The 14092-nt window shown below is 30.6% G+C and overlaps 3 protein-coding genes across 3 annotated transcripts in view; 1 reads left to right on the top strand and 2 right to left on the bottom strand.

The window, feature by feature from the left end:
- Positions 1-167: 167 nt before the first annotated feature.
- Sgl (UDP-glucose 6-dehydrogenase sgl) lies at positions 168-2755 on the bottom strand. Its single transcript, XM_074252964.1, has 5 exons — positions 2599-2755; positions 1710-2177; positions 873-1517; positions 648-791; positions 168-569 (listed from the first exon to the last, which is right to left on the bottom strand). The coding sequence occupies exons 2-5, from the start codon at positions 2169-2171 to the stop codon at positions 393-395; spliced, it is 1428 nt and encodes a 475-aa protein (XP_074109065.1). The 5' UTR covers positions 2172-2177; positions 2599-2755; the 3' UTR covers positions 168-392.
- A 439-nt stretch (positions 2756-3194) lies between these two features.
- LOC141534465 (elongation factor-like GTPase 1) overlaps positions 3195-14092 on the top strand; it is a 34577-nt gene continuing 23679 nt past the window's right edge. Inside the window, exons 1-4 of the mRNA XM_074253831.1 lie at positions 3195-6261; positions 6412-6537; positions 6634-6684; positions 6779-6933. Coding sequence (XP_074109932.1) covers positions 3653-6261; positions 6412-6537; positions 6634-6684; positions 6779-6933 — 2941 coding nt within the window. The 5' untranslated portion in view covers positions 3195-3652. The remainder of the gene's footprint in view (positions 6262-6411; positions 6538-6633; positions 6685-6778; positions 6934-14092) is intronic.
- Dsx-c73a (doublesex cognate 73A) lies at positions 7075-13876 on the bottom strand. Its single transcript, XM_074255378.1, has 5 exons — positions 13382-13876; positions 8690-8944; positions 8295-8445; positions 8032-8154; positions 7075-7477 (listed from the first exon to the last, which is right to left on the bottom strand). Exons 1-5 carry the CDS (start codon positions 13868-13870, stop codon positions 7383-7385), a joined length of 1113 nt encoding a protein of 370 aa, XP_074111479.1. The 5' UTR covers positions 13871-13876; the 3' UTR covers positions 7075-7382.

Genomic DNA, 14092 nt, shown 5'->3' with positions numbered 1-14092 from the left:
ATAAATGTGAATAAAACTTTAAATATTTTTTTTTAATTTATAATTATAGTTTTATTTATATAACTATAAAAATTAAATAAAAATATTCAAAGGTAATATTTTAGTGATTATTATCCAGATTTTTACATTTAAAAATACACTAAAGAAGAAATAAAGTACAAAAAAAATTTCACATGTAAAATATTTTTCACTTTATTACCAATATATAATAAAAAATTTACAAATATTTCCTAATAATAATTTTTATACACAGAATAAAGATTATTATTATACTGAAAAAAATAATAAAAATATATATACAATAATACTTTAAATAATGCCATTAAATATTGCTTTTTTGATCATAATTCATAATAAAAATGCATGTAATACTGAGATTCCATTGCCAGTGATTACATTTGTGTTGAGCTGCCCCAAGTCTTTGAAACCGCAATTCGGGACACGCGTTTGCCAATTGTCTGTACAATAAAGCCGATCTTTTGTAATTTTTCGTGATCTAGGATTTTTCGGCCGTCGAAAATGTAAGCCGGTTTAGTCATTTGTACATAAATACGCTCGTAATCCAATTCCTAACAATCGATAAATAATTTTTATATAACAAAGAATAATTCATTTACAGCTCATTTAATATAATTAAATATACTAACCATAAATTCATCCCATTCAGTGCACAAAACAATAGCGTGCGTGTTTTTAGTTGCGCTGTACGCGTCGTGGTAAATATTGACACGATTTTTAATATTATCAATATCAAACGCTGATAAATTATCAATTATTTGAAATTCTTCAACCTGTGAAACGACAAAAATTAAGCAATTGTTGAAATAAATTCAATTTTTAAATTTATTTATCATAATCTTTAAATAAAATACCTTAGGGTCATAAATATGAAGAACGGCGCCTTCATCAAGAAGATTTTTAGCCACGGTAATAGCTGGACTTTCTCGAGTATCACCAGTATTTTTTTTAAAAGCGAATCCTAGCATCGCAATTCGCTTATCTGTCACGGTATTAAAAAGACTTTCGATAACTTTAGTCGAGAATCTGGACTTCTGGTACTCGTTCATGTCAATTACTTGTTGCCAATAGGCCGCAACCTCCGGCAAGTTTAAACACTCGCAAATGTAGACTAGATTAAGGAGATCTTTTTGAAAACAAGAGCCCCCGAAACCCACTGAAGCTTGAAGAAACTTTGAGCCGATTCTTGAGTCCAAACCAACAGCCCTTGCAACTTCAGTTACGTCCGCTCCAGTAGCTTCACAAACAGGCGATAACGAGTTGATACTCGAAATTCTCTGGGCTAAAAATGCATTGGCTGCTAATTTTGAAAGCTCCGAACTCCATGTGTTTGTCGTGAATATTTTGTCACGATTGATCCAGTTTTCATAAATTTTACACAACTTTTCAACAGCTTCACGCCCTTGTGGAGAGTCTTCTCCGCCAATCAATACTCGATCTGGATTTATTAAATTATCAATTGCTGTTCCTTCGGCTAAAAACTCCGGGTTTGAAAGTATCTACAATATACAAAAAAAATTTAGGCTAAATTAATCAATTATAAAAGGCTGGCAATAGCTTAATCAAAGAGAAATTTTTAAATATATAAAAAATCTTTGTAAAATACAATTTGTGCTACAAATAAAACCTATTTATTATTATTATAAAATACTAGAAAATTTTATTGACATTAAAACATTAACGAGTTTTACCTGATAAGTAACACCTGGCTTATGATTGGCTCGTAAAATGTGCATGATACTTTCGGCGGCTTTTACAGGCACAGTACTTTTTTCTACGACGATTTTATCGCTAGTAGCCACATCAGCTATCATGCGAGCTGTATTTTCCACGTACTTCAAATCTGCAGCACGCCCTTTGCCTATTCCAAATGTCTTGGTCGGTGTGTTGACAGATATAAAAATTAAATCTGCCTCTTTTATGGCAGCCTCGATGTCAGTCGAGAAGAATAAATTTTTTCCACGGCATTTTTTTACGACTAGTTCCAAACCTGGCTCATAGATTGGCAGTTTCGTCGAGTTCCACTGGGCTATCTTTTCTTTACTCTTATCAACAACTGTTACACGGATATCCGGACACATCAGTGCTATTACACTACAAGTTGGTCCTCCTACATACCCGGCACCGATTCCGCAAATTTTTTTTATTGTCATTTTTTTCTGAAACAAAATTCATTGTTAATAAAAATTTTACTTAAATTGCGCGCTTTAATTTTAACCAATAAAAAATCGTATTTGGACAATTTTTCAATTTTATTTAACAAAAAGATTTGTTTAAAAAAATTATTTTTAAAAAATTGCATTTTTTATTTTTTTAAATTTCTAGATATCAATTTTTTTTCTTATTTTTTTATAATTTATTTGTTATAAAATTTTTTTAATTATTAAATATGTGCTGCATTAATTTTCATATAAAAGATGAATTTAAATCAAACTAGTTCCGAGAATAAACTTATTTTAATTTAATCATGAATTTTATATTATAAATAAAAAATTTAAAAAAAAAAAAGGACTCAAGATTACTTTTGATAAGTGACAGAAAGTGAAAATTTTATTTAATATAAATTAAATATCTACTTACTTGATAGAAATTCTTGATTGATATACGAGTGTATTTTATTCACACTACTATCAACAATTTATACCAGCGAATTTATGTTGCTAAATACTTGTCAAGTGTCAAACAATGAGTATCAGGACAAGCGAATATATTAAGAGAAATAAGAGGCACGCCACGCATACAAAACTCAGCAAAATTCTCAGATACGCCTTTAAGTCGAAAACTCTCTATCCAAGTGACATCTAGCTTAAATAAAGGTAACTAAAAAAAAAACAGCTGACCGAAAAACTTAGCGGAGGAAAATGACATCTGAAAAATGGACGGAGGAGTGAAAAATTCAAATATGGCGCCAAAATTATAACAATCAAAATGGCTGATTAAAAAAAATTTTTAACAAATCAGTCATAATTGCATTATTATAAAATTTTAAAATAATTTTTAATGTCTGCCAGCTTCGGTGTCATCAATATTTGCTCATTGAGTAAATTACACAGCCAGTATTATTACCTCGAGAGTGAGGTAAGTCAACAATTGCATTATTTATAGTCGATAGTAAAAAACTCTTCATCGACGACTTGATTGAAACATGTGGTGAAAATAAATTAAAAGTAACCTAACAAAAGTTCAGTGTTTGTTTACACATCTAACATATCGATAAAAATTTCGAATTTTTGATTGAATAACAAAATAAACAAAAAAAAAAAAAAACGTCAGTAGCTTACAAAAAACGCGTATTCTAGTTGCCGAAAAATCAACTAGAATATTATTTTAAATAAATCGGAATGCTGTGTCAATGTGAAATGTCTGTTAACCTTTCGAAAAATTACATTATTCAACAATACAGAGAACATTATTTACAGTGGAAACTTTTAAGAGTGAAATAGTACTCGTTTTAATTAAAAAAAAAAAAGAAATCCTAAAAAAATAATTAATTTTTTGATTAATTTTTCCGTTTTTCTTTTTAGTTGATTTATTATTTAACTTACCTAGATAGTTTAATTAAAATTGTATATTTTCTTTTAAATTCCATCTTTTAAAATATTTAATTGAGTAATTAATTAATTTAATTGATAAAATGGTGGCTGTAGATAGTGACAAGCTGATAGAGCTTCAGAAAAAACCAGAGTCAATAAGAAATATATGTATCCTAGCTCATGTGGACCATGGGAAGACAACACTGGCAGATTCATTGGTATCTAGCAACAATATTATCTCACAAAAGCTTGCTGGCAAGCTTCGATACATGGATAGCCGTGATGATGAGCAACAACGTGGAATAACAATGAAGTCTAGCTCAATAGCGCTCTATCATAGTTACAATAATAATGAATATTTATTAAATATAATAGATTCTCCAGGTCACGTTGATTTTTCCTCAGAAGTATCAACAGCAGTACGTTTGTGTGACGGAGCAATTGTAATCGTCGATGTTATTGAAGGAGTATGTCCACAGACGCGAAGTGCCTTGTCAATGACGTATATCGAGGGATTAAAACCGATCCTGGTGCTAAACAAAATGGATCGTTTGATAACTGAGCGGAAACTAACGCCTCAGGATGCGTATATCCACCTTACACAAGTATTGGAGCAGGTAAATGCTGTTATGGGTGAATTGTTTGCCAGTGATATTATGGAACGTGAAGAAAAAGCTGAATCCAATGACGTGAGCAATGATAATACCTTGGAAAATAATTCAATGCGGCGACCAGTCACTGAATATCAGTCGGTACTTGAACAAACCGATGATTCTAATTTGTATTTTTCTCCAGAGCGCGGTAATGTTGTATTTGCAAGCGCTATTGACTGCTGGGGATTTTGCATTGAAGATTTTGCGAAAATTATTAATAAAACTCATAATTACAGCGTGGAGAAAATGATGAAAATATTGTGGGGGGATTATTGGTATGATAAGGAGAATGAGAGGATAAAAAAGAACGCGCAGAAAAATAAACAGACGCCGTTATTTGTTTCGATGGTTCTGAATGTTCTGTGGGAATTTTATGAAATTACGCTTGTTAAAAAGGATAGAGAGAAGCTGATTGAGATGATGGAAAAATATGATGTTAAATTTTCGGAGCGCGATAAAAAAACTAAAGATTTTAAGGAATTACTTAAATCTTTAGCTTCTCAGTGGCTGCCGCTGTCTCAGGCGTGTATTAATATGGTTTGTAATAATGTACCAGCGCCTCATCAGTTGCCAAGAGAGAAGATTCAGCGACTGATGAGTGGTAATAAAGAATTTAAAGCTCTACCTGAAGAGACTAGGCAGTTGGAGAAAGCTTTTTTAGAGTGCAGCTCTTCGCCAAAAGCTCCTGTTATTATTTTTGTTTCGAAAATGTTTTCTGTTGAGAAAAGAATGTTCTCGGATTTTAAAATAAAGCCACCAACTGCTGAGGAATTGACTAAGAGGCGCAATATTGTGAGAAGAAATAAAGAGAAAATGGAGCTGAAGAAACGTGGTCAAGATTTAGAGACGAACAATCAAGAATCTGAGAAGCGTGATCAGGAATCGGAAAAACGTGACCAAAAGCTGGAGAAAAATGATAAAGAAACCGAACAAAAGGTTAATGAAACAAAGAAAGTAGCGACAGATCCAGGTTGTGAAGAAGAAGAAGCAGATGATGCTGATCCTGAGATTCTTATTGGGTTTGCCCGTGTGTACTCAGGTGTAATTAAAATAGGCAGTGAGTTGTTTGTACTCGGGCCGAAGCATAATCCAGAGATTGTCATTGACAGAAAAAATAATGGCGAGAGTATAGAGCCGGGTGAATCGTTGAAAGAACTTAAATCTGGATGGCACGTAACCAAAGTCACGGTGACTAAGCTCTACATGCTGATGGGTCGTGATCTTCAAAGCATCGATGAAGTGACGGCTGGCAACGTCGTGGGAATCGGCGGTCTGGAAGAGCATGTATTGAAAACAGCGACGTTATCGTCGACAATAATGTGTCCTTCGTTTACTGAGCTGACTTCACTGACGGTCCCGATACTGAGAGTCGCGCTCTATCCCAAGCGATCGTTCGACCTGCAAAAATTTATCGACGGTCTGAAATTGTTGAACCAAGCTGACTGTTGTGCTGAAGTTCATATTCAGGAGACCGGAGAATATGTCCTCAATACTGCCGGTGAAGTACATCTGGAGCGCTGTCTAGATGATCTCAAACAGAGATACGCGAAGGTTGATATTACTGTATCGGAGCCGATTATTCCATTCCGTGAGACTGTAGTGCCACCACCGATCGTCGATATGGTAAACGAAACTATCGAGAATAAAGCTAAGGATGAACCTATTTTTTTCGAGCACTCGATGGGAGGTGATAAGTATATTATTGAAATTGATGTTAAGCCGCTGCCGGAGAGTGTGACTAAACTCTTGGATAGCAACTCCAACTTGATCAAGCAGCTTGATTTACATTGGGAGCGAATGGGAAAATCTGAACAGCTTGCTGATACTTTGAATCATTTAACTCTGGATGATACTTCTCCTATCAGTATTTCAAAGGTTAATGCTTTTAAGAAGGAACTTAAGCAAGGACTTGAAGAAAATAATTTGGGAAGTGTTGAGAATATTTGGTCCTTTGGTCCCAAAAAGTGTGGGCCTAATTTACTCATAAATGCTACTGATTATAAGCGACAACCTTTTTGGATGAGACAAAATAAATATTCTAATGATTTTCGGGCTTCGTAAGTTTTTATTTATTTTTATTTTTTTTTTTTTTTTAATTATTCTATTGAATTCAAAAAAGTTCTTTTTAAATAATAGAAATATTCTTGATTCTCTTTACAATGTAAATAATTTTTATTTTTATTTTTTTTTTTTTTTTTTTTTTTCAGATATGACAATAGTATTATTAATGGATTTCAATTAGCAACAATTGCTGGCCCCCTGTGTGAAGAACCAATGCGAGGCGTCTGTTTTATCGTCAAGAAATGGGAAAAAATTGTAAAAGAAACTGAAAGGTAACTATTAATTTTTCCAATTTTTTATTTATGAATATTTAATTAGACAGCGATAAATAGTATAATTAATATTAAAAAAAAAAATTATTTTTTTAGTGGACCTGGTGGCAATCAAAATATTAAGAAAGATAATAAAGATACAGGAAGGTATATATTATTTATTTCTTCAAATTATTATTCATTTCAATGGGCTGGCGGAAAAATATTTATGGATAATTTTAATAATAATAATAATCATTAGTTGCAGCGAGCGTACTAGTCAAAGTCAAAGTGATGTGAGTGGTAAATTAATATCTGCATTCAAAGATTCCTGTCGTCGTGGACTCAGCATGCGACGATCTCGACTAATGACACCGATGTACTCATGCAGCGTTTTAGTCAACTCTGATGTTCTTGGTGAGTTTTATAATTATTTTATTAACACTTAATAAATATATAAGTACGTTTGATGATTATTCGCCCTATAAAAATGTCAAACCAGTTGGATACTTTTTATTTTATCACTTTATTTAAAGTATAAATTCATTTTAATGAATATTTATTATAAAATTTTATAAATTAGCTACCGAATTTAATCGAATCATTCTTAACGAATAGTTAATCATTAACTAATCGTCATAATTTATTTACACAAAAATAATTATGATAACTTATAAATATAGTTGTTATACTGGAGTATTGGCGCGTCTAAAAATTGTTATGATATATAGCGATTAAAAAACAGTGAAAATGACACAAAAAAAAAAAATTGATGATAGCGGGATAATAAATAAAATTATTAATTTATATTATTATAAATATCAATTGCGATAAATTCGTATACGTATTTTTAAAAATCACGATTGTCAATTCCAATTTGCTGATTTTAGTAATTCTGGTACTCTGTGCCATGGGAATGTCGATTTATAATTTTCAAAATTGTCTTCAATTGTGTCGATACCTGAAAAAAAAATTTATTAAAATTTAATTTCTCGTCCATACTCAAAATATTTTAAATAACTGCTCTAATTAGGTCTAAATTTTTCTATAATTAATTCTTATAATTTAACATCTTAATTTATTCTCCAAATTCCCAATATTAAGTTATTTAAAAAATTTACTGTATAATTTTAAAAAAAATTAAAAAAGTAATAGGAAGTTGTAAAGTGACCTTGCAGGGCTTTAGGTCAATTGATAGTTTGATAAAAAAAATGATAGAGAGAAACGTATATGAACAATTACGATCTAACATACTAGTGATAGAGGATCAAAAATCATTAAAATGAGTAGGAAGTATCAACATATAGTAAGATAATCCCTAATAACATGGGAATCATTCCCATGTTGATAGGAATCATACCTATAAACATAGGCAAACGGTACAATAATATATTACGTTCTCTGTTGAGCGTTGTAGAACGTAAGATAATCGTTACCGTCTCTCTATCTAATATAACAGATTAAAATTTTTAAAATTAAATATTCGTAATAAGAATAAGTATATGATAATTATACCGAGAAGATTACGTGTCTGTCGTAACGGGCGTCCTTTTCTGGCTCCTTGAACGCACATCATTCCGAAGACGCTGATACCCGGAACACTAGCGTATGTAGGTTGATCGTGACTCATAGGACCCTCTATAAAACATAAAACAATAGTATATAATTCTTATTATCAGTTTTAAATAATTGCCGTTGAAGCAGTACAAGTAAAAAGTATAAAAGGAATAAAATAAAATAAAATAAAATAAAACAATGAAAAAAAAAAAAAAGCATACCTAGGATATTTGTTTCTGGGCATTTGCAGATAACTAGGTAATGCGATTTTCCAGTTCTTACATTTTGTAACGCAAGTAATGACCAGTCTCTCGGCATTCTACATTCTCGCATTTCAGCAACTGGTTCACATGTCTTAACTAATGTCAATGCCTAATAATATATAAAGTTAATAATTATAAATTATAACAAAGATTAATATTAAAAAAAAAAAAAAAAAAAAAAACAGTTAAGTGTATAGAATCGGGAGCATACAAGATTAGTATTATTTTTTATTGTCTGAGTATTATATCTATATTTAAATTCAATAGACTGATAATATAGGAAATAAAATATGATAAAGATAAAGATAATGGTAATGAATAAAAATTATAAAAAAAAAATAACTGGAATTTACCCTGGTATGTGGATCAGTAACCAGTTCCGTAGTATGCTGATCATCGGCATCAAGCGATGCACTGCAAGGATCCCGATATCTGCCTGGACAAGCACATAATGGTTGAGTAAAATTCAATCTAACGTAAACTGCATTACACACTTGTTGAACAGCGCATTCTGGTAATAAATACATATGCTGATTATGTGGGTAATAATGATATTTTGTCGGCTTGGCCAGCGCTGCGCTTGCACCTTCTGGCAATCGTACTCCAGTCTGTAACAACAGTAAAAACAAACCAAAAAAAAAATGTAGCAAAAAGTATTATAATTTATGAAAGATGTTATGGTAAAGATGAATAATGATTAATAATGAATGATAATGACCATAATGATAATAATGGTAAAGAGTTAAGCGTGCCATAAGCTGTACAGACATCGTGTACAAGTAATATTCTTGATAATGATGTTTGTGAAACAACACAGTGAACGGCTGTGGATAAACCGCATACAAGCAACTCTTCCTACCGCAATCATTAAGCGTAACAGACAAAAATCGTGACTTGTACTGAGAAATTCCAATTCTACAAACTACCAAGCTGCTGCTGCTTCTTCTTCTTCTTCTTTAACTTGGCTCTTCAGATTTTTAATATTTTTATTTTACGGTTTCTTTTTTTTTTTTTTTTTTAACAATACGTAAAAGTCAAGAAACAAGGGCTTAACGTGTAATTTACAGAGCAGCTTCTGTTGTTGTTACCTTCACCTGATACTAATAAGTAATAATCCATCCCTACAGTAATTTAATAACAGCTATTTATATTTTAATTTATCTTATTTCGTTTTATTTTATTCAACAAATAATAAACCTTTGTTAAATTTTAATTGACCCAGAAAATTTTAAAGGTCTTTGTGATTTAAAAATACGCGGTTATGAATTATTTATGAACTGTAACAAATGGTGTTTGTTTTGTTAAGTAATTTATTTTATTTCAATTTAATGAAACCTATTAACTATTGAAATGTTTAGAATTATAACCTATAACTATGCAAGTGAGATCTATTGTATCTACTTTAAATAAATATTAGAGGGAATCCCCGCTAACTAATGCCATCTATTTTGGTTGCGTGTAGGCGGCTAATTTTAAATTTGCCGGTAAATTATAAACGATTCAAAAACCGGAAAAATAATGTAATGCATTAGGTGTTAAAGTGTTGATTTAAATACAAAGAATTAAAGAAATAAGTTGACAGAAAAAAAAAAAAAATTCCAAGCTACTGGGTGAGGAAATTAGAAAATCAAAACTATTTGATGGTTGAATAGTAAAAATCAAGTGGGTGGATACGAGGAAGTCAGTTAACCGAGACCGTTTCGGTCTTACAAACTCGGTGACATAGAAAATATTTCTTTAGCTGTAGAAATATTTCATCAATGTGGTCGTGAAACTAAAACTTATAACCGCCCTGTCATTAGTTACTTTTTTTTTTTTCTTTATTTCATCATTTATTTATTTTTTTTATTTTATCCTCTTCTATTAAAACTTTTTTTACGGTAATTTCTAGCGTAAAGTATCAAAGTAGCGTTCTTTGACGGCGTAATAATAGTTTTTTATTAGAATATAAAATTGACTTGAGCGTTTAACATTTGTTTCGTTAATGGTGCGAAACTTTCGGTTAAAAAATAATTTAATTTTTTTAAAATAACCTTTTTATACTCCATTAATTATTATATTGTGTTATTTATGCCCTAAACAATTCAACATTAAATTACGACAAAGTAACTTTTAATCTTTATGATTGCGAGCAGTTAATCATTGGAGATCAAATCATACGTACTTATGTACATATATACAAGATAAATTAAGGAAATATTATTACTATTACTCTGTTTTGTTTAACTGTTTTACAAGTATATGAAATACGGAAGTGGATATAAAGATAGAACAAAGAATATAAAGGCTTCTCTGGGCTCTAGGGTCATTAAGGCCACCACTGAGCGTTAATGACTCTTGGGCAAGTACATTCACCTACAACTATTTTATCTTTTTTTAATCAATCATCTTCATAAATAAATATTGGCTTTTAAATTTCTTCACCATTCATTACTTTATCATCATCAAAAAATTATGTTATTACTTCCTTTAACTTTTTATCTTGATCTACAAAAATTAACATAGAAAAATAATTATTAAACTGTGAAGAAATAATAATTTTAAATTTCAAATTACAAATTTAATTAAGAAATATTCTTGATTTAATTTTTGCATCAAAAATTTGTAAATTACTTTTTAAAAAATTAATTTAAATTAAAAATAACTAGCAACCTTGCAGTCACTATGTTTTATTAAACAATAACTTTTGTTAAATTGCACTGTACTTTTTTAAATATTGACGTTTTTAAAGATATAAGCTCATCCCGATGTTACACTCATCAAGAGCTTTCATTTGAGTACCCACATGCATTTTTATATATTTTTTATATATACATATATATAGTATATATAAATATATGAAAAATTCATGTGAGTACTCAAATAAAAGGTCTTGATGAGTATAACATCGGGATGAGCTTATATCTTTAAAAATGTCAATATTTCACAAGATAAAAGGTCATTTGTTTCGAACGCAGCCTAAATACTTATCATAAATTGACTATCGGTGAAAATGACATAAAACCTTGAAAAGGCACAAATTTAAGTCAAGGCCCTTGCAATGACACTAAATTTCACTAAAAAAATTTTAATAAATCTGCCAAACTGTAATTAAAAAAAAAAAAAAAAAAAAAAAAACTAATCCAGTTGATCAGAAAAAAATATTCAATATTTTTAACGGAATAATTAATATAATAATAAATATTTAAATTTGAATCTAAAATTTAAAATCTCCTATAAGTTTCATCTCGGTTACTGATCTAGTAAAGTGATCGTTCTTACTTTCGAGGTCAACTTGAGCTCATGCAGTTTGTTTGTAACGAGTTCCGAAGCAGTTAGCCGTACATTCTCTTAAGCCCTCAACTGGTGAAACTGGGTCCTACTCTCTTTATACATATAATATACGCAAACATTAACGTATGGATAAAAAGAAGATAAGAAGATATAGATGTGTAGGGTATCGTGTGTTCATCAGCATCCAATGCGAATTGACACGAACAAATAAAATATCCAGTCACGCATAGATGGAAAATTTTAGCTTGCGGTATCGAGAGTAAAAAAATAAAAGCAAACTAATGATGATGATAATTATTAATATTAATATTAATAGAAGAGTTGTGTTTAATAGCTTCAATTTATCCTTGGTTATGTTTGCTTTGTGGGTTTCACTCTATCAAATTAGCTTTGATGATGATTAACTAGATAAAAGGAGAAAATATATTTGTATATTTATATTAGTAGGGTAGGCAGATAGATAGTGGGTTTGATAATTAATCACGACAAGTGCAAATGTCGTGGATTTTAAAAATAAAGAAAGTATGTAGAAGTGCGCATCAAGTACGCTCGAGACAATGTTTTTATTATAAAGTAGGATTTGGCGCAACTCTCATGAGAGTCATGGGAGCAATAAATACAAGATTGTATTGATGAATAAAAAAAAATTCCGAGTGAAGAGAAGAGAAGAGAGAACTTTCTCCATACATGTTTATATATTTATGTATATATATGTAGATGTAAATGTCGACGTCGAGGTGGATGTATGCATGTATTTGTTGCATTGATTCGTACCACAACATGGCCTCCTTTATGCATACTGCAATAATACACTCCACTCTCACGTGTGATACTATTTCACGGGACAACAAGGAAGAAAGACAATGACAATGAGATTTATTTCATACACGATCGTATGTACTTATCTTGTACCTCGTAAAGATATCTTTTGGTTTTATTTTATTCTTTCATTTTTTTAAACGGGGGCGAACCAGACGGTTTATGGCTACTGAAAAATTTCGTGACATTTGATTCTATCTCGAATTAACTTCCGAGAAATTTTAAACTCTGACCGTGAGGATCTCTAAGGATAATAACATATAAAGTACATTATACATTAAAAAAAAAATAATAATAATAATAATAACAATGGAAGAAAAAAAGAGTTTTTAAATTTTTGATTATCAAGAAAAATTTTTAGAATTAATTATAAGAAGAAAACAATACTACTGAGATAAGAAAGTAAAACGCTTTTAATTAATAGACTTTATAGATTTAACAGCGAACAAAATAGATTATGACATTTAATTGTTACGTTTCTGGAGAGTAATCATTAAATTACTTCCGTATTGCATTTACGAGAAAATAGTATTATTACTGTTCGCGAGTAAAGAGAAGTGATTTATTAAATTAGATTGATTTTTTTTTTTTTTTTTAAATTACATACCATTGATTTTTTTTTGTTCAATTATTTTTAAAAAATTGCTTTATTGTGTGCAAAATTTTTTTTAATAAATTACTAAAAAAAAAAAAAATATTTATTTACTTTTGTTAAATTAAATTTTTAATTTCCAACTCTAAAAAATTTTCCATTCAAACTATTTTTAAAATAAAAAAAAAATCAACAGTCAGTTAAAGACTTCTAGTCTAATTTAAAAATTCCTTTAAGGCCTGAAAATGCCAACGTGAAGAAAAATAAATAAATATTTAATGAAAGACTGAAAAGACCGCAAAATAGCTGGAAAAAAATGTCCATAAAATAAAAATATAAAATATAATAAATAGGTTCTCACCTCGCCGACACTGGTGTAATTTATATGAAGCTTTATCTGCGGTCGAATTTTGCTGGGTGGCGACTCACGAGTCTCTTTGGATGATAACGGGCTAGGCGAAGTAACTTGAACTTGTTCCAGCTGAATTTTCTTATAAGCAATTGTACTCGCACCGGCACTATAACTGCTGCTACTGGCACTGGTGCTGCTGTTATTGCCGTAGTAGCTATTGTTATTATCAGTATTGCTATTGCTTTTGCTGGTACCAGTGCTAGCACCACTGGCAGTGATTCCAGAGATGCTGGTGCTGCTGGTGCTCATCGAGTCAGTGGTAATGGCATTTTCAGAGACTTTAGCACGCGTTGCTAACGGAGAGGCCGTGATATTCGCAAGAGAGGTTGTTTTCTTACTCAAGTTTGAGGAATTCCGGGTGGAAGTCGGAATTATTGTTGATGGTAGGGACATACAGCAGCCACTGCATACCATAATTACCAGAAATGACAATTTCATCGCGAATCAAATAAAATTGTTCCTCTATTTGCTATTATTATTATTATTATTATTATTATTATTATTATTTTTTTTTTTTTTTATTATAACTATTATTATTATCTAATAAATCACTTTGACTGTTCAGTAAGCTCAATTAGTCAGCTGGTGTTGAAAACACACCATTCGACAATCCACGTTCGAGTCTCTGCAACAGAATTTACAATCCATTTTATTTTCATA

Source organism: Cotesia typhae, unplaced genomic scaffold (assembly GCF_013202065.1).
Source record: "Cotesia typhae breed Kobodo isofemale line unplaced genomic scaffold, CoteBio_Ctyphae contig_123, whole genome shotgun sequence".
Classification (NCBI taxonomy): domain Eukaryota; kingdom Metazoa; phylum Arthropoda; class Insecta; order Hymenoptera; family Braconidae; genus Cotesia; species Cotesia typhae.
Note: the sequence above shows the minus strand (reverse complement) of the source record. Positions and strands in the feature narration are given on the sequence as shown.